The following is a 19,771-nucleotide window of genomic DNA, read 5'->3' as shown; positions in this document are numbered from 1 at the left end:
TGTAATCGGAAACTTAAAAAAAAAAAAAAAAAAAAAGCAACATTTGAACAGGCTTTGTGAGGTGCAGAGCCCCCAAAATATGTAAACATATTATACTGAACACATGAAAATATAATAAACTCTGAGGTGTACGCCCCAAGGCACAGAAAGTGTTGTGTTATATGACATGTTACAGTAACAATCCTATTGTACACGTGGCAGCACCGACTTTGGGCAGCCTGCTTCTTACGGGCGATGATCAGCAGCCATACAGTTTGACGTCACGTCCGACGTCATGCAGGTCTCCAGGAAAAGAATAAATATGACGCAGAATTTGATATATGTCACATAACTGGTATGCAAACCCTTTCCAAAATCTGTCTGTTACTACTCCCAAAACTGCAAGCTGAAACCTATTGAGCAAAATACCCTTTAATGTGGATGCTAAGAGACTCGGGCTGAAAATGTCCTTGATACAGTCGTATGTATTCAAATAATGCACCCAGTATCTTATTTCAAGGCCAGGTGATATCTTTTTTCAGACATTGTACATTTGCCAGTAATTATGGGGTTAATAAATGTCAGTATGTGTACAACGGAAGTCATGTTTGGATGCAATGACCAAATGTATTATTTATTTTGGAAAGCATGTAACCAGCATGCAATGATAAGCTCTGGAAGACGTCGCATCGCACCATGACCTGGTGCATTACACAGCAAAGCATGGTGCACAGGAAAACGCCTGCTACAGCACAAGCGCCTACATAACATATCGTGTCCCAAAACTAAGGACAAACGGGAATCTTTTCATATTAATTGTACTCTGCAAATACGCCTGTTATCTGTTCTATAAGACAAGTCCTGTAAAACAGGGAAGGACAAAACCTATTTGATATGAATTAAGCAATCACATGTGTGAATTGCAAGACTTGGTGGCAATAACCCACAAGTGTGAATGAATGCTGCCTGCGCAGCAGATGGAGAAATATTTGTTTGTTACGGAATAAAATCGGCTATGTGACATTTAAGCACCAAATTATTTATAGTTGTCTATTTTCAGAATGGGCAAGCTGGACTTTCCCTGAAATATTAGACACCCTAACGCTGTATAGTTATATAAAGGCAACATTACAATAGCACCTAGTTTCCAGTTGTCTTTGCCTCTTCGTTTGGTTCCCAACTGTTAATTTTGTGTTATTCTACTCAATTCACTGTTACTTTTTAAATATTTTAATAGTATAGTGAAAGAAAGACATTTGAATGCTCTTTAAGCCTCAGGGCTGTGCACCACTTGATAAATCTGTCTCCTTGGGGTTATATATATTGCCCACCACATTGTATTAACAACAACAGGCAGAATGTCAGTCATTTATCATTTGGTCTTTAAGCAGCAGAACCGCATGCAAGACATTTCTTACACAGGTGTATGGAGGTTCTTACCGCGGCCCTCCGTGCGGCGTTGCTGCGGAAGATGATGTTGAGGCTTTCTATAGGTGACCCAGCAGCCATGTTAATATTACTGTCTGCCCAAACCAGCATAAAATAAGCTACAAGTATATTGGGAAACAAGGCGGAGGGTCCGTGAATGTCGGGGACCCCAGATGAGCTGCTGGGGACTAGTTGATGTAGTTTATGCAGGACTGCAGCTTTAAAACAAAGCTCACATCAGCCCCTATACTGGTCACATCAGCCCCTATACTGGTCACATCAGCCCCTATACTAGTCACATCAGCCCCTACACTGGTCACATCAGTTCCTATACTGCTCGCATCAGCCCCTATACTGCTCACATCAGCCCCTATACTGCTCACATCAGCCCCTATACTGCTCACATCAGCCCCTATACTGCTCACATCAGCCCCTATACTGCTCACATCAGCCCCTATACTGCTCACATCAGCCCCTATACTGCTCACATCAGCCCCTATACTGCTCACATCAGCCCCTATACTGCTCACATCAGCCCATATACTGGTCACATCAGCCCCTATACTGCTCACATCAGCCCCTATACTGCTCACATCAGCCCCTATACTGCTTACTGGGGCAACATCCCCGCACACATTATTTCCTTTTCTGACACAGTGTTCCTAAATTCCATGCTGGTAGTAAATGATTACCAAGCTGAAGCAATCTACTATATACTGTTACACGTACATGACTTTGAAGAATTAGTCACATTCAGAAGTATATTGGAATTGGAATCAATTAAAAGTTTGCATCCAAAAGCACACTTTCTTAAAAATAATTTTATGTCAGTTCTACAATGTATGTCTATGTCACATATGTAAACATGTAGATCTGAGAGCCATGTTCTATACAACAAACCTGTACAACACACGCAGCCACACAGCAGAGAGAAATGATTACACGCTACATAAAATACACAATACTTTGCTTCTTCCCTTTTATCAGATTATCAATGACAGCTGATCTAGTTAGTAAATAAAGTAATACGGCTGCGCTTATAATTCCGGCGACAGCGACGCGACGTCACGCTACGGGCGCTGGAAAAATAAAATTGACTTGACTTCCAGCGATCGCGACCAAACCGTCACATCACTAAGCGCACGCGATGGCGGCAATACATTTTTGTTTGGCCGCGACGCTGCGTCGCCAGCACTAGAAGCGCAGCGCTTGCTTAAGTAGCAAATCACTTTCAAAAACTCACATTTAAATTCTTCTTTTTTTGACCATGTTCTACACTGTGCAAACATCCCACATTTCCCATTTGATGCATCACTTGCAGCATTTATTAAACACCAATGATGAACGGATTTGGCCCTTTGCCATTTCCTCAGAGGCAAATTACAATTGACCTAAATGTTCCATTTCCACTTTAACCATATCCTCAGCAGCTTCCGAAACACGATCCATATTAACATGCTGCGCATGCAGCTATTCTAATCAGACCCGACTAACTGGAATTCATCGTCTCACGGGATTCTCTGCAGACAGTCAGCATCTGGTGACCTATGTGCTAAGCAGTACTGCCCATAACATACCTTCTAGCACGCGGACTTCTTTCTGTCCTATCTGATGTCAAATACTATTGTTATAAAAACACAGTTTCTGGGATTTGTCATGGTTTCACAGTGAAATATGTCGACAAAAAGTAAATGATACCTAATTTGTAAAAATAACATATATGTTGATTATTGTAAATATACCAAATTTGAGCTTGAATATGTTTCACAAATAAAACAAGTCCAAGTCCTTTTTTGTAGGTTAAGCCCTAAAACACGGGAGGCAGATATGGCAAAAGCTATCAGTAACTTTTCACCTAAGGCAATTTTGTGGTTAAGATGCCAAGTGAAGCTGTAGATAATATTAATTGGAAAGGGAATTCCACATGAGAACATGTAATTAGCACAGCCAGCACGCTCGTACACGCTCTCATGAAATTCAAGTTTCCATCTTACAAAATGCAGAGTGTGCTCTTGTGAGCTCCTCTCTGGTGTCCTCACACACAGGAACGACTTGTGCACCTTCAGTTGCTGCTCTTTCTGGTGTCCTTACACACACAGGAACGACTTGCACACCTTCAGTTGCTGCTCTTTCTGGTGTCCTTACACACACAGGAACGACTTGTACACCTTCAGTTGCTGCTCTTTCTGGTGTCCTTACACACACAGGAACGACCTTCAGTTGCTGCTCTTTCTGGTGTCCTTACACACACAGGAACGACCTTCAGTTGCTGCTCACTTTAAAACTTTTTGAAAAGTTCCAGTGAAACAATAGCAAAGTAAATCTGCAAAGATGCACAAAGCAATGTATTCACTGAGCGCTCATGCAGGGTATCGCACCCAGACCTGGCGTTAACTGGCATTCAGCTCAAAGGCAGCTAATGCCAAATCAGGGGGTGAGACCCCCCAATGGCACCAAGTGAATCCCATGTATCAGGAATGCCACAAAAAAGGCGGTAATACTGGTGCAAAGACACACCATATCTATAGTGGAAAACATGCTATGGCTTTAATTCTTTTAATTTATCTTATAATTATTTTTTTTGGTGCCACACTCTGCCTCAGTTTTGTAATTTGGAGGCTAATACTTTAGCCCCCAAACTGGTTTCACAGTACAAACTCTTGGGTATGTTTAACGAGGAGTACAGTGCCGAGTGTGCTGCCAGCACATGCCAACCAGTTACCTAATGGGGCAAAACACACTACAGCACTGTGTACAGTTTCTACACCATTACAACAGGTAAACAAGTGTGTAAATATCAGTGGCGTGCGGCACCTCCAGAGGATAACGGTAGCATTGCTGTTCAGATTTTCCATCTTGGGGTGCTAAGATTTAGCATGGTTTTACTCCCATCCATATGAACAGGAGCCGAAGGGTGCTAAACCTTAGCACCCTTTTGTGCTAAACCTTAGCCCCCTTCTGTGCTAAACCTTAGCACCCTTCTGTGCTAAACCTTAGCACCCTTCTGTGCTAAACCTTAGCACCCTTCTGTGCTAAACCTTAGCCCCCTTCTGTGCTAAAGCTTAGCACCCTTCTGTGCTAAACCTTAGCCCCCTTCTGTGCTAAAGCTTAGCACCCTTCTGTGCTAAAGCTTAGCACTCTTCTGTGCTAAACCTTAGCACCCTTCTGTGCTAAACCTTAGCACCCTTCTGTACTAAACCTTAGCACCCTTCTGTGCTAAACCTTAGCCCCCTTCGGTGCTAAACCTTAGCACCCTTCGGTGCTAAACCTTAGCACCCTTCGGTGCTAAACCTTAGCACCCTTCTGTGCTAAACCTTAGCCCCCTTCGGTGCTAAACCTTAGCACCCTTCGGTGCTAAACCTTAGCACCCTTCTGTGCTAAACCTTAGCACCCTTCTGTGCTAAACCTTAGCACCCTTCTGTGCTAAACCTTAGCACCCTTCTGTGCTAAACCTTAGCACCCTTCTGTGCTAAACCTTAGCCCCCTTCTGTGCTAAACCTTAGCACCCTTCTGTGCTAAACCTTAGCCCCCTTCTGTGCTAAAGCTTAGCACCCTTCTGTGCTAAACCTTAGCATCCTTCTGTGCTAAACCTTAGCACCCTTCTGTGCATATGGCTCATGGTCCTTTCATATGGCCTCATTGTTACCATAATCGAGCTCTTTCTCTATACTTTCTTTTGTACTTTGATATTTCTCATGATTACGACTCTTCTCTTTGATTTGTTCTTGGTTATTTGCCCTGTTGATGTGTCCTTGTAACTCCACATCTGGAACAGACGCACGGCTTGCAGGACTTGGATAGATAAAGAAGTCACTAGTTGGTTTCACCAGGATTTGCAGACGGTTTACGGCATACAAGTATTTTCATTTGTAAAGCTTCGGTGAACATTGCAGAAGGTCATCTAATTAACATGCACTCTGTGACTAATTAGCATTTCTCTTTAACTTTTCTCAGATTTTTTTTATAAACAAATACATCCGCATTTCAATTTCTTCTAACAAACAAGCCATCGCTAGCTCTGTTTGCTAGGTACAAATAGTTTACAGCTGTGCCTCAGTTGTCTTATGGTTAAAAGTCCCAACAGGATGGGGACCGTGTCTCCAATTAAATAAAAATGACTGGATTCCAAAAATAGACTGTCCCAAATAAGATCTAATTAAGAAGAGATCTTTCCCAGATTTTTTCCTTTCCTCTTCGCTGCCGGCTCCAGCTACCAATCTATTTGAGAACATCCTAAATATGACGGGGATATGGCAGGTGGTTGTGACCCCACAACACGTATTATTTCCAGTGCAACTATTCTCAGTAATGTAAGTAAACGTCTTGCAGTGTTGTTGTTCATATGGTGAAAAAGCCGTTTTAACGCACATAGGATTGATTAAAAAACTTGCACAAAATATCATGCAGAACCAGTTTTTATTTTTGCTAAACGTTACTTTAATAAATAACAAAAGAGGGAACCCCCGCAACTGTCTAAATGTAAATGTGTCGGTGCTCCCTAGGTAAGTGCATATAACAACAGACCGGAGAGAAAGAACCTAGTAAGGGCACTCTAAACACATAGGTGGTATGGTGAACACTTTAAAACATACACTTTATTCAAATAATTTAAAATAATGGGTGATAAAATAAGAATTAAACGTTTAGATCCTTCATATGAACACTGAATGTGGGGTTCTGGATCAATGAATGCTGACTGCAAATATCCTCTATTAATGTATGTTGCAGTTTGGACCAGTGAGTATGGTGAGTCACTGTCCAAATGAACCAAAGCACCCTAAATGTCGCTGCTGTAACAGTATGTGCCAGTATAAACAATCCCTAATACGCAGAATATACAGCACTCTAGCATACAAAAGGAACCCTAGCCAGGTCTGCCAAAAACAGTGAGGTAGTGTGACTGGCTGAATGAGTGGGATCCTGGCTATTAATATAGCTAGTACAGAGCTAGGAATACTGTAGATAGATGATAGAACATAGGGTTTGTATATAATCAGCTCAATATCACTGGCTATGAATATAACCCTAGGAGAAGTGACTATGAGTCTAGGGAGCAAAGCAATAAGTCCCTAACCACCTATAACATACTAGGCTCACATACATAGTAACAACGGTAGGGCTGACTCAGATCAGGTAGGTATAAAATCTGTTCAGCATCTCTCAGGTAGGTGGTGTATATAATAACCAATCTATCTATAAGGTGGTAAACAGTACTGACCCAACACCAACTCTGTTGTCAGAGTTGATCTCTAAAGGATCAGTACTCAGTGAGAGGTAGGAGATAAATACATGGTAATGCTGAAATAAATAAACCGCTTACTGCTACCGTGTGACAGCAGGGAGAAGGGTATCTTGGTTCGTGTGGGCTCCCTATAGATCATCCGATCGCAGAGAAGCACCTCATTTGAAAAATAGCGCGCTGCAGTTGTTGACGAACACTGCCGTCAGCTGGCTCATGTGTGTGAAGGAGTCCTGCGCGTGCACACATCTGCCGACGCGCGCGTTTCACGTAGCCACTTCCTCAGGGCAGTACTGTTACAGCAGCGACATTTAGGGTGCTTTGGTTCATTTGGACAGTGACTCACCATACTCACTGGTCCAAACTGCAACATACATTAATAGAGGATATTTGCAGTCAGCATTCATTGATCCAGAACCCCACATTCAGTGTTCATATGAAGGATCTAAACGTTTAATTCTTATTTTATCACCCATTATTTTAAATTATTTGAATAAAGTGTATGTTTTAAAGTGTTCACCATACCACCTATGTGTTTAGAGTGCCCTTACTAGGTTCTTTCTCTCCGGTCTGTCGTTACTTTAATAACCAACAATTTTTCATTAATTTCTAACCTAATTTACATAGAAGTTTTCTTTCCTCGGAAAGAGTGAAGAATCAGAAATTGTGTGTTATTATTGAAGGGGCGTTATTCTATTACATGGAAATGCCATCTATGGGGCAGTTGTCTCATTTCCTTACATTCAAGAAATATTTATTAAGCAGTGGCTTCATGTATCTGAAAATATGAATAATCTCTCGTGTATTTTACCTAGCATGTCCATTGCATATTTAACATCAATTTCCATAAATTATTATTTTAAAACCCTTCCCCATGTGTTAATGTAATCATTAGAAAGCTAAAGCTTATATATTGTATGTAAGAGTAACCCTTCCAATCCTCAGATGCTAATTGGCCATGAATGTGTCTTCTTCCGCCCTTAACTGCAGCTTCTCTTTGCACCACTATATGATGCAGCTTTCACAGAAGCTATAGTCCAGGCCCCCTCTACCTATTATTGTGTACCCTGTAATGGCTTTTCCTTCCACCCTAGCAAAGGAGCCCCAGCCTGGCCTCCTAACTATTTATTACAGCATGAGAACGGAGGGTCCTCCAAAGCTGAACCCCGCTACTGTCAGATCCAAGGACCCCCAGTTTCCAGAGATACTTGAAGTTATCAGTGATACTTTTTGCTTGCTTCAGGGGATTTAAATCGCTGTCCAATGGGAAGCTACAGCAGATCACTTTGTGGCTTCCGATTGGCTCAAGGTTTGGTAGACATTTTGTTTCCCCTGGAGGAAGATATTAAACCAGTAACTTCACTGTTGAAGTATTTTGGGAACTGGTGGGTTCACCTCTGAAGGACTCAAAAAAAAGAGCAGACAGGATTGCGGCTTTAAAGATTGTCATATTTGCACTTGGCTAGTTTAGGCTTTATCATTCATACCGTACTTATGTATGTAGGTCTTTATTTATATAGCGCCATTAATGTACACAGCGCTTCACAGCAGTAATACACGTGACAATCATATAAATAACAAATAATACAAATAACAGGTCATGGGAAGAAGTGCTTCAGACTTAAAAATTAACATTTAGGAAGAGGAGTCCCTGCTCCGGAGAGCTTACAATATAATTGGTTGGTAGGGAGAACGTACAGAGACAGTAAGAGGGGGCGTTCTGGTAAGTGCGTCTGCAAGGGGCCAAGGTTTATGTATGAGGTGTTAATTATCAGCCATGGAGCTACTCATATGCTTCATTAAGCAGTTGTGTTTTAAGGTGGGTCTTAAAGGTGGATAGAGAGGGTGCTAATCGGGTATTGAGGGGAAGGGTATTCCAAAGGTGTAGGGCAGTCAGTGAGAAGGGTTTAAGGTGGGAGAGGGCTTTAGATACAAAAGGGGTAGAGAGAAGACATCCTTGAGCGTAACGCAAGAGTCGGGATGGTGCATAGCGAGAAATTAGGGCTGAGATGTAAGGAGGAGCAGAAGAGTGTAAAGCTTTAAAAGTGAGGTGGAGAATTGAGTGCGAATTGCGGGATTTGATCAGAAGCCAGGAGAGGGATTTCAGCAGGGGAGACGTGGAGACAGATTTAGGAAAGAGTAGAGTGATCCTGGCAGATATTACCTGACATACAGTATACAAACAAAAAACCAGACATGTTATTGGGCAATATTGCCCTTTAAGAAATAATGGAAGATTGTTTTAATGGGAATATTGTAAATGTTTTGGAATTTAGTTTTGTGATATTTGTGACCACAAAATGAACACAGATCGTTAATAAAAATTGAAGCATGAATGTAGCAAAAATAAGCCCAGATTTATTAAAAAGACCAGGTTTGCAGCAGGAAGACTTAGTTTCCTGTGAATGTCGTCTGGTATTATTCCAAGAAAAATATACTTACTCTTTGACCCTTTGTACCCTGTACTCCAGGAGGTCCTCTTGGCCCAACAGGACCCTAAAATAATATATGGGATGGTTATTAAAAAAACAGATCAAAACATTGTGAAAGAAGCATTTATGTTTAGCACATGCACGGCTATGTACTGTAAGTAGCATTGTGGGCTTACACCTGTTGGATGGATAACACTGAAGCTTTAGAGGTGGCCAAAAGGCTCCTGAATTGTTCCCCCGCATATTACCTTGGAATAGTAAGTGGCACTGAAGTTTCAAGGTCTATATGTGACCGTAGCACAGATCAGGTACAGTAGGGTATGGAAAAAGGCAGCTGTCATATAGACTTCTGTTTTATGTCTACTTTCATAATCCGCTACAGATAATCTCATTGTCAGGTAGGTAAATTAGAACAGTTTGAGTGCCCGATTAGGGCTGTCACGAAATCAAACTATTTGAATGCGGTCTCTAGCAAGTATATTGCAACAGACTCCTCAAGGTTTGGCTGCACAAGTGGATACAGATGTTCTGAAGCATTATAAATGCACTTTGTGAGTAGGACTTAACTGGCTCTATATGTATTTATGAAATCGGTTTGAGCTGAAACCGATGCTTCTTAGAATAATAATATATGGGCATTGCCAGGGCCAGCGTGACAGCCCGTCATCTCACTTGGCAATGCCATAGGGTCCTTTGAAAGCCCGGTATGTTCCATGAGATGAAAGTGACAAGCTAATAAGGATGGAAACATTCCAAATGTAAGTGCTTTCCTTTTAATAACTTAATTGCGTGTGAACCTGACCATGGAAACATGCTCAGCAGGACCGGAACCCGCTCCGTTCCAGGTGGGCCTGTACGTCTCCGCGGGGCTTTGCAAGTAAAACCAGCTTTGAGATATGCACCAGGCAGAATAATAACGGCCGCTACCCCTGTAACTATGTCATGTGCGGGTTTATTATTTTAATGCTAGTTTTGTAACTGGATTTCACCTTCTATTGTATGGTGCTGATTTCTTTAACGCTATATAAATAAACAAATATGATAATGTTAATTTATTGCTCTGGTCTATTTCCTCCTAATCTGGCACTTTTCATAAACTGTATAACTTCTGCTTCATACGGTTAAATGAGCCACAGTCCAAGCAAACTAGAAACAATTATATCCGAGACCAGGGGGCTGAACTTCAATCCTCAAGTGCCTCCCCAAACAGGCCAGGTTTTCAGGATATTCCAGCTTCAGCATAGGTGGCTCAATCAGTCCCTGCTTCAGCACAAATGGTTCAATCCGAGGCTCAGTCTTTGATTGAGACTCTGATTGAGCCACCTGTGCTGAAGCAGGGATATCCTGAAAGCCTGACCTGTTGGGGGAGGGGGGGGGGGGGGTGGGTGCTTGAGGACTAGGGTTGAGCCCCCCTGTCCTAGACAATGTATATTCTCCACTGAATAAATACTAGAATACTGACAATTAATACTAATGCACTACTGTATGTTCATAGAATCTCCTTGTTGTTACTCACGGGTAATCCTTGTGGTCCAATAGATCCAGACGTGCCCGGAGTGCCTGGGTAGCCCTGAAATTGAAGTTAAGCATAAAACAGAGCATTTCCTAATTGAGATCTCATAAAATTAGCAGAAATTCGGAAACATGCATGAAAAGTAATTATTTGGCAAAGAAAGTTTTGCTCATTTAGGAGCAAGGATTAGCATGCTATGTTTATGCAGTAAGGATTAGCATGCTATGTTTATGCAGTAAGGATTAGCATGCTATGTTTATGCAGTAAGGATTAACATGCTGTGTGTATGCAGTAATGATTAGCATGCTATGTTTATGCAGTAAGGATTAACATGCTGTGTGTATGCAGTAAGGATTAGCATGCTATGTTTATGCAGTAAGGATTAGCATGCTATGTTTATGCAGTAAGGATTAGCATGATGTGTTTATGCAGTAAGGATTAGCATGCTATGTTTATGCAGTAAGGACTAGCATGCTATGTTTATGCAGTAAGGATTAGCATGCTATGTTTATGCAGTAAGGATTAGCATGATGTGTTTATGCAGTAAGGATTAGCATGCTATGTTTATGCAGTAAGGATTAACATGATGTGTGTATGCAGTAATGATTAGCATGCTATGTTTATGCAGTAAGGATTAACATGCTGTGTGTATGCAGTAAGGATTAGCATGCTATGTTTATGCAGTAAGGATTAGCATGCTATGTTTATGCAGTAAGGATTAGCATGCTATGTTTATGCAGTAAGGATTAGCATGATGTGTTTATGCAGTAAGGATTAGCATGCTATTTATATGCAGTAATGATTAACAGGCTGTGTTTATGCAGTAAGGATTAGCATGCTATGTGTATGCAGTAAGGATTAGCATGATGTGTTTATGCAGTAAGGATTAGCATGCTATGTGTATGCAGTAAGGATTAGCATGCTATGTTTATGTAGTAAGGATTAGCATGCTATGTGTATGCAGTAAGGATTAGCATGCTGTGTTTATGCAGTAAGGATTAGCATGCTATGTTTATGCAGTAAGTATTAGCATGATGTGTTTATGCAGTAAGGATTAGCATGCTATGTGTATGCAGTAAGGATTAGCATGCTGTGTTTATGCAGTAAGGATTAGCATGCTATGTGTATGCAGCAAGGATTAGCATGGTGTGTTTATGCAGTAAGGATTAGCATGCTATGTGTATGCAGTAAGGATTAGCATGCTATGGTTATGCAGTAAGGATTAGCATGCTGTGTTTATGCAGTAAGGATTAGCATGCTATGTGTATGCAGTAAGGATTAGCATGCTGTGTTTATGCAGTAAGGATTAGCATGCTATGTGTATGCAGTAAGGATTAGCATGCTATGTTTATGCAGTAAGGATTAGCATGCTATGTGTATGCAGTAAGGATTAGCATGCTATGTTTATGCAGTAAGGATTAGCATGCTATGTGTATGCAGTAAGGATTAGCATGCTATGTTTATGCAGTAAGGATTAGCATGCTATGTTAATGCAGTAAGGATTAGGATGCTGTGTTTGTGCAGTAAGGATTGGCCTGCTATGTTTATGCAGTAAGGATTAGCATGCTATGTTAATGCAGTAATGATTAGCATGCTATGTTTATGCAGTAAGGATTAGCATGCTATGTTTATGTAGTAAGGATTAGCATGCTATGCTTATGCAGTAAGGATTAGCATGCTATGTTTATGCAGTAATGATTAGCATGCTATTTTTATGCAGTAAGGATTAGAATGCTGTGTTTATGTAGTAAGGATTAGCATGCTATGTGTATGCAGTAAGGATTAGCATGCTATGTGTATGCAGTAAGGATTAGCATGCTATGTTTATGCAGTAAGGATTGGCCTGCTATGTTTATGCAGTAAGGATTAGCATGCTATGTTTATGCAGTAAGGATTAGCATGCTATGTTTATGCAGTAAGGATTAGAATGCTGTGTTTATGTAGTAAGGATTAGCATGCTATGTTTATGCAGTAAGGATTAGCATGCTATGTTTATGCAGTAAGGATTGGCCTGCTATGTTTATGCAGTAAGGATTAGCATGCTATGTTTATGCAGTAAGGATTAGCATGCTATGTTTATGCAGTAAGGATTAGCATGCTGTGTTTATGTAGTAAGGATTAGCATGCTATGCTTATGCAGTAAGGATTAGCATGCTATGTATATGCAGTAAGGATTAGCATGCTGTGTTTATGTAGTAAGGATTAGCATGCTATGTTTATGCAGTAAGGATTAGCATGCTATGTTTATGCAGTAAGGATTAGAATGCTGTGTTTATGTAGTAAGGATTAGCATGCTATGCTTATGCAGTAAGGATTAGCATGCTATGTGTATGCAGTAAGGATTAGCATGCTATGCTTATGCAGTAAGGATTAGCATGCTATGTTAATGCAGCAAGGATTAGCAAAATGATCTTTACAAAGCACGAACATATTTCACCTATTTTTTCCAATTGCTAGCATGATAACAATGTTTTTGTAACGGTGCAACAGGTGCAGTGTGTGCAGGTATATCTCTTACGGATGTAAGGAATCAGGTTAAGTCCCCAAAAATGTGCAAATAAATATTCTAGCACTCAACTTTAAGTGCTTCTTATACAATAATCAGTCTTACTCATCTGCTCTTCAATGACTTTCAAGTTAATTTACTCATATACAACATGGTTGTGATCCAATGCATACTGTAGGACAGGTAATAACATTTCAACACATTCTGGTCCCTTCCTCGGACGAAATGATCGCTGTTCCCTTGGCTGCAATTCCAACATCTCTCCGGTTTAGGCTGGATGGATATCACAAAACTGGAACAGGCATCACATTGTTTTGGTTCATGTTGCTCAATGATGAGCTATTTACTGAGCTATTGAATGTATTAAAAGCACATTCAACAACGCTATTAAAGTAATGCTACTGTGTCTGATTTCAGGACAGCTATTAAACAAAGGGGGATTATTCAGAGTTGGCCAATGACATTGAAGTCGTAGCTCAAACTCCTTGCCCAGGTACTAAATGGTGGATTGAGCCTAGTAAAAATAACGCCTCGCAGCTTCTGTGTCTAATTTATTTCCATGTGCTCAATATGTGTATTCACACATTAAATTGCACCTGTCTGATATTGGCGGCCAATTTAGAGTTCTATTAACTACTATTCTTAATTGAAACACACATATTAATTGTGTGCCACAGCAGGGGGCAGGTGTACACTTGGCTACTCTGTAAGAACACATCATTTCTAGCACTTGGTTTGCAAGCTGTGGCTGAGATTTCTGTTCTCACGCCGGTGCTACCCGGCAAAGCTCGCTCCTCAGGAGACAGGAACCAGACCGACACAAGTAGTATTTGTAGAGTTAATATATTTGGCGTGCCTGATTTTACTCGCTGAGTGTGCTGGGCCTTATTCTATGAAGTACGATAGTGCCGATCCGGCACTCCTGCACAGAAAGCCCCAATGACTTACATGGCTCTTTCTGTGCTGTAGCGCTGCAGGCGCCATCACACTTTGTACAATAAGGCGCTGTGACCTCCTCTCCGATAAATACGCGCTTTCTATCCCTCTCCGCATGTTGCCTGCTTGTTTCTTAGGTTACGATGATGCTGAGCTTGCTATGAAGACATGTTGCAGAGCGCAGGAAGGCTCCCACAATTAACACATTACTGGGCATGGACTCATTTCCTGAAGCGCCTGCTCATGTAATAATTTGGTACAAACGCAATGTTAACGCACAGACGTATGATTGTGGACATTACGCATAGACAATGGCGCAATTCTAAGGCCTCAATATAATTATTTGAAAACAGTTGCTTGCGACTATTACGCCAAACTCTAAACTGGGGTCTACTTTCCAAAGCCGCCATGGTGCAGCGCCATCATCTTTATATCCACGCTATGTGCGCAACTACATCTAACCGCTAAAACCAGGCCCAAGATCTGAAAGTATGTTGTATGTATGTCTTTGTGTCTCTGCTGTACAGCCAAACGAAGGGGTACGGACCCCATCTAGTTACGTACCAAACAACGGAGAGACACGGGTAATCTGCACAGCCTCCGCCGGAAGAACTCCGCAGGAACAGTGGAGGTGGAGGTCGCGTGAGACTGTTCCTGGGGAGTTCTTCTGGCGGAGGCTGTGCAGATTACCCGTGTCTCTCCGTTGTTTGGTACGTAACTAGATGGGGTCCGGATATGGCTGTACAGCAGAGACACGTTGTTTTTCTGTCCCCCTCTTAGCCCATCGATTTTAAAGTTTAGTGTTTATCAGAGTTTTTATACTGTGTGTGCTCATTATTCATTTTACTGTTAGGGTCAGGAATAAATGTGTGTCCCTCAGTGCGCCTGTCTGCCTATCTTTTCTCTTGTCTGTGAGCTCCCGTCCAGGAGCTCACGTTTATAGGAGGTGTGGAGTCCGACGTAGTCAGGCGGCAGCAAGAGGGTTCCTTTCCATTGACAGCACCAGCGCTGAGTGACTGCCCTGTGTTTCATTGTATGTCTTTGTTTACTTTGGATACACTTTGTAATGGTTAATGCCTTATTTATGCTTAACACAAAGAAAGAGGAAGACCAAATCCCCTTTTCTCTATAAAAAGTTAAAGTAGAAATCGTCACACTTTAGGCCAAATCGATGATTTCTGCTCACGTTAAAGCTGCAGACCCAGCAATGTCCTAGATGTGTGTTTTTTTTTAATAGATCAGTTCTGTACTATGAGAAAAAAAAGGGGGGAAAGCAGCGCACAGCCAAGGGAGTAGGATCCAAAACAAGAAAAATGTATTGAAATATGATTTTAAAAAAGGAGGTACATGGCTCTACTACGCGTTTCATCCATTTCCCATGGAAAATCTGTGGCTATCTCACAGTAATGCTGCGAGATTTCTGCAGCCAGACTAATGGTCCATCGGGTTAACACAGCGGGGGTCCCTGCATTTGAATGGGACTCACGCTGTGTGAATCCTACCGGGCTGCAAGTCCCATGCAAACGCAGGGAACCCCGCTGTGTTAATCCGATGGGCCATTTCAGCCTGGTCTGGACCATCTCACGAGTTACTGCGAGATGGTCACAGATTTTCCCAGGCAAGTGGTCTAAAAGCAGCAGCTGCATCTGTACTTTTAGTTTTTTTTTTAAACAACGCTGAATTACATTTTTAATGTATTGTAATGTAACAAGCATTTTTTGTTTCAATAGCAACCATTTGCAAAGTCCTATCCCTTCCTCTTCTGAAACATGCTCTGGCAGATCCCTTTTTGAGCCCTGCCCTCTCTCTAACAGTGCACCAATTGTACTGTATCTAGTGACTGCCTGGTCGCATGATCTTCCCCACAGAACTTTGCATCTTTGGTCCTCTTTTTCTGCACTGACAGCCATTTAATGAACCCCTGAGCCGAATCTTTGCCGATCGATCACAGGAGAACGGATCGATCAGCAACTTGGATAATTACTTATTGTGTGGACTGTATTGATGCATATATTAAAGGAAAAAAATTAAATAAATAAAAAACAGCAGCTTGGAGTGCTGCTTTAAGTAGACCACTCACAAATGTTTAAATGAGCTCTCCATGTTATCCAAGAGGATATGTAAAAACAGAACAGAATGTGAGTGTGTGGTGAGCAGACAGTCTGACAGTTTATAAGGCTGTTTCGGGACTGGAAAATAGTGGGGAATCAGACTGACTGGGATCCAGCAAGCTAGCACAGCAAATTCTGCTATTTCTATAAATCCTGGAGCAATTTAAAATAACATTTTTACAAATTTCAAGGAAATAAGACATGTAATATTACATTGGTGTTTTTAAGTAATAATTAAAAGGATGGAAAATGATCCACAGAAGCTTAGTCTTGTACAGCTCAGCAGTAACCGTGGATACCTTACAGTAATCAGAACTGTGTAAGTTACATTAAAACACTAAATCGTTTCTTTATACTTCCCTTTGCTAAGAGAGAAAATTCAGCTTCAACACCACCGATCTAACATGTGCGCTGTCAAATATTTCCCAACCTATGTTGTTAATTAAATTGCCTACAATGCAATGAGAACATATTTTGTTACATATAATAATCACCAATAGGCTATAAACCCTTGAAGTGTTACATAATAATTATATGGGTATCATTGCAATGTATGTGCCGTCCTGCAAAACTGGAAAATGCCCATATACCTGTACAGGATTTGAGTTCTTATACTGCACGCACAGGAATCCCACAAAGGAACCCCGCACAGGGACATGCACGGGAACCCACACAGGGACACGTACAGGAACCCGCACAGGAACATGCACGGGAACCCACACAGGAACATGCACGGGAACCCAAACAGGAACACGTACAGGAACCCGCACAGGAACATGCACGGGAACCCACACAGGGACACGTACAGGAACCCACACAGGAACATGCACGGGAACCCACACAGGGACACGTACAGGAACCCGCACAGGAACATGCACGGGAACCCACACAGGAACATGCACGGGAACCCACACAGGAACATGCACGGGAACCCATACAGGAACCCCACACAGGAACATGCACGGGAACCCAAACAGGAACACGTACAGGAACCCGCACAGGAACATGCACGGGAACCCAAACAGGAACACGTACAGGAGCCCCACACAGGAACATGCACGGGAACCCACACAGGAACATGCACGGGAACCCACACAGGAACACGTACAGGAACCCCACACAGGAACATGCACGGGTACATGCACAGGAACCCCGCACAGGAACCCCACAAAGGAACCCCGCACAGGGACACGCACGGGAACCCACACAGGAACACGTACAGGAACATGCACGGGAACCCACACAGGAACACGTACAGGAATATGCACGGGAACCCACACATGAACACATACAGGAACATGCACGGGAACCCACACAGGAACACGTACAGGAACCCTGCACGGAAATTATGAAAGTGAAGGGAGTACACACATAATTAATCCCTTGCGATTTCTCTTTTTTTCCCTCAAGAGGTTAAGGAAAAGAAAAGCGTGTCCTTATCTGATAAGAGACAAATGATTGGTGATAAGTGACTATAATTTGCCAAGACTCAAAGCTTTTTCAGATGTTTCTTTTATATTATCTGTGATTTTGTCCTTTGAAGATTCTATCATTTACATTAAAATTAACGAGCTTGTACTTTTCCAGAGCAAAAATACACCCACATTATAATGAAGTTCTATTTCAAAATCAATAATCCTGTAGTCCCCATTATTACTGTACAATGATGATTGTAGATGACTAATGGTAAGAAAAACATACACTGTGACTAAGGGAAGAATAAATAAAAACAGGGGGCGGGGGAAATAACATAATATTACTGATAAACACGCTTTCTGGTCTAAAAAAAGAATCATCACACTGAGTAAGGCTAAAATAATAACATATCAATTTAATAAAGAAAGAAATATAATTATCATTTAGAAACTCCTACAAGCACCTTTCTGTGATACTGTGGTCATTTTAGCATTGTTACCCACCAGAGTGTATGTAACCAAGAACCCTGTAATGTAGGATTGATATAACAAGCATTATCCCATTAATTACATTTACCAACCAGTTGCAATCTAGGTATAAGAAATGATTCAACTATGCTTTAAAGTCCCAATTATGGCCATGAAGGCGGACAAAGAAGAACTCCAAAAAGAGAACCTTATGTAAAAGGAAAGGCATGGTTTGGTTTATTTAAAGATCACTACATGTTTAGAGCCGAAAGTAACGCAGGCCTTTAAATCGGAGCCAAGCGCATACAATTCTGGCTCCATTTTCACTCTAGTGTTACATTGTTGGCCAATTCAGCAGTGAAGGGATTTAAAGAGCGTCTGCATCATTAATAATAACAAGGGAAAAGACAGGCAGACAGACAGACTCTTAGGCCTGGGACCCGCTGCGCTCGTTGGCGCGGGCGGCAATGTAGCGAGTTCCCCACCAGCAGGGGAATCCTCGCGAGTCGGTCCCGGTCCCCACTGGCTGCACAGCTGATCACACGCTGTGGCGCGTCAGCCGCTAGGAGACACCACAGAATGGTGTTTCCTAGCTTCGACGCGTCACGTGGTGTGGCTGTGAGCCAATGGGGAGGGGAGGCTGCGGGAGGAGGAGAGGCTTCGGGGAGCGGGGAGGAGTGTGGAGTGAAAGCAGGTGAGTGCCTGTCTGTATATGTGTGTGCCTGAGTGCCTGTGTGTGTGTGTATGTGTGTGCCTGAGTGCCTGTCTGTGTGTGTGTGTGTGTGTGTGTGTGTGTGTGTGTGTGTGTGTATGAGTGTGTGTATGTGTGTGCCTGTCTGTGTGCGTGCCTGTCTCTGTCTGTGTGTGTGTGTATGAGTGCGTGAGTGCCTGCGTGTGTGTGTTTTTTTTACTTACCTGCAGCCCGTGGCAGCCCGTGGAGGGAGGGGGGGGAAGAGTAGCGGGTCCCTCCACTCAAGCCACGCCCCCCCTCCCTGTCAATCCTCCCAGTCAATCCTCCCAGTCAATCCTCCCACCTCCCGCTCCGGCCCCTCACATCATGGCCGCGCCCCCTCACGTCATGGCCGCGCCCCCCGACCCGTTTGGCCACGCCCCCCCCCGCTCCGAGAAAAGCATCCTGTAGACCGCAGATCGCGGTACAGCGAGTTGCACGCGCCGCCGGCAAGCAAGCCAGCCGTGCGGACGCGTGCAACGGGACCTTAGCCTTATACTTGTTAGAAAGGAAGCATCTAGATAAAGGGGCAGGATTACAAAATGTTACACTATTGAAAAGGCTTCTGCATTCTGCATTATCAGAATTGAAAAGAAAGGAAGATAGCCATCAAAATCAAACGAAACTATTCCCTGTACACAGTGGTACCCCTCGTGCTAGACTTGAGACTGATGGAGAGAACGGGTCCCAAGGCTTTCGAGATATAATGTAATAATAATAATAGCATGTTCTTGTATAGCGCTGCTAGTTATACGCAGCGCTTCACAGAGACATTTTGCAGGCACAGGTCCCTGCCCCGTGGATCTTACAACCTATGTTTTTGGTGTCTGAGGCACAGGGAGATAAAGTGACTTGCCCAAGGTCACAAGGAGCCGACCGGGAATTGAACCAGGCTCCCCTGCATCAAACTCAGTGCCAGTCAGTTACTCACTGATCATTCTCCCTACCCAGGAGTCATGTTATCCACATGTATTCACTCCTGCCTGCAGGGCCCAGGCGTTGCAGTGGGCACAT

The 19,771-nt window shown here is 42.5% G+C and overlaps 1 protein-coding gene across 1 annotated transcript in view; it reads right to left on the bottom strand.

Annotated features, from left to right (window-relative positions):
• Positions 1–19,771, bottom strand: part of LOC142504032 (uncharacterized) — a 130,534-nt gene that overhangs the window by 101,251 nt on the left and 9,512 nt on the right. Inside the window, exons 3-4 of the mRNA XM_075617141.1 lie at positions 10,595–10,648; positions 9,089–9,142 (exon numbers count right to left, since the gene is read on the bottom strand). Coding sequence (XP_075473256.1) covers positions 9,089–9,142; positions 10,595–10,648 — 108 coding nt within the window. The remainder of the gene's footprint in view (positions 1–9,088; positions 9,143–10,594; positions 10,649–19,771) is intronic.

The sequence above is a fragment of the Ascaphus truei genome, chromosome 10 (genome assembly GCF_040206685.1).
Source record: "Ascaphus truei isolate aAscTru1 chromosome 10, aAscTru1.hap1, whole genome shotgun sequence".
NCBI lineage: Eukaryota > Metazoa > Chordata > Amphibia > Anura > Ascaphidae > Ascaphus > Ascaphus truei.
The sequence above is the reverse complement of the archived record's forward strand: the minus strand, read 5'-3'. Positions and strand labels throughout refer to the sequence as shown.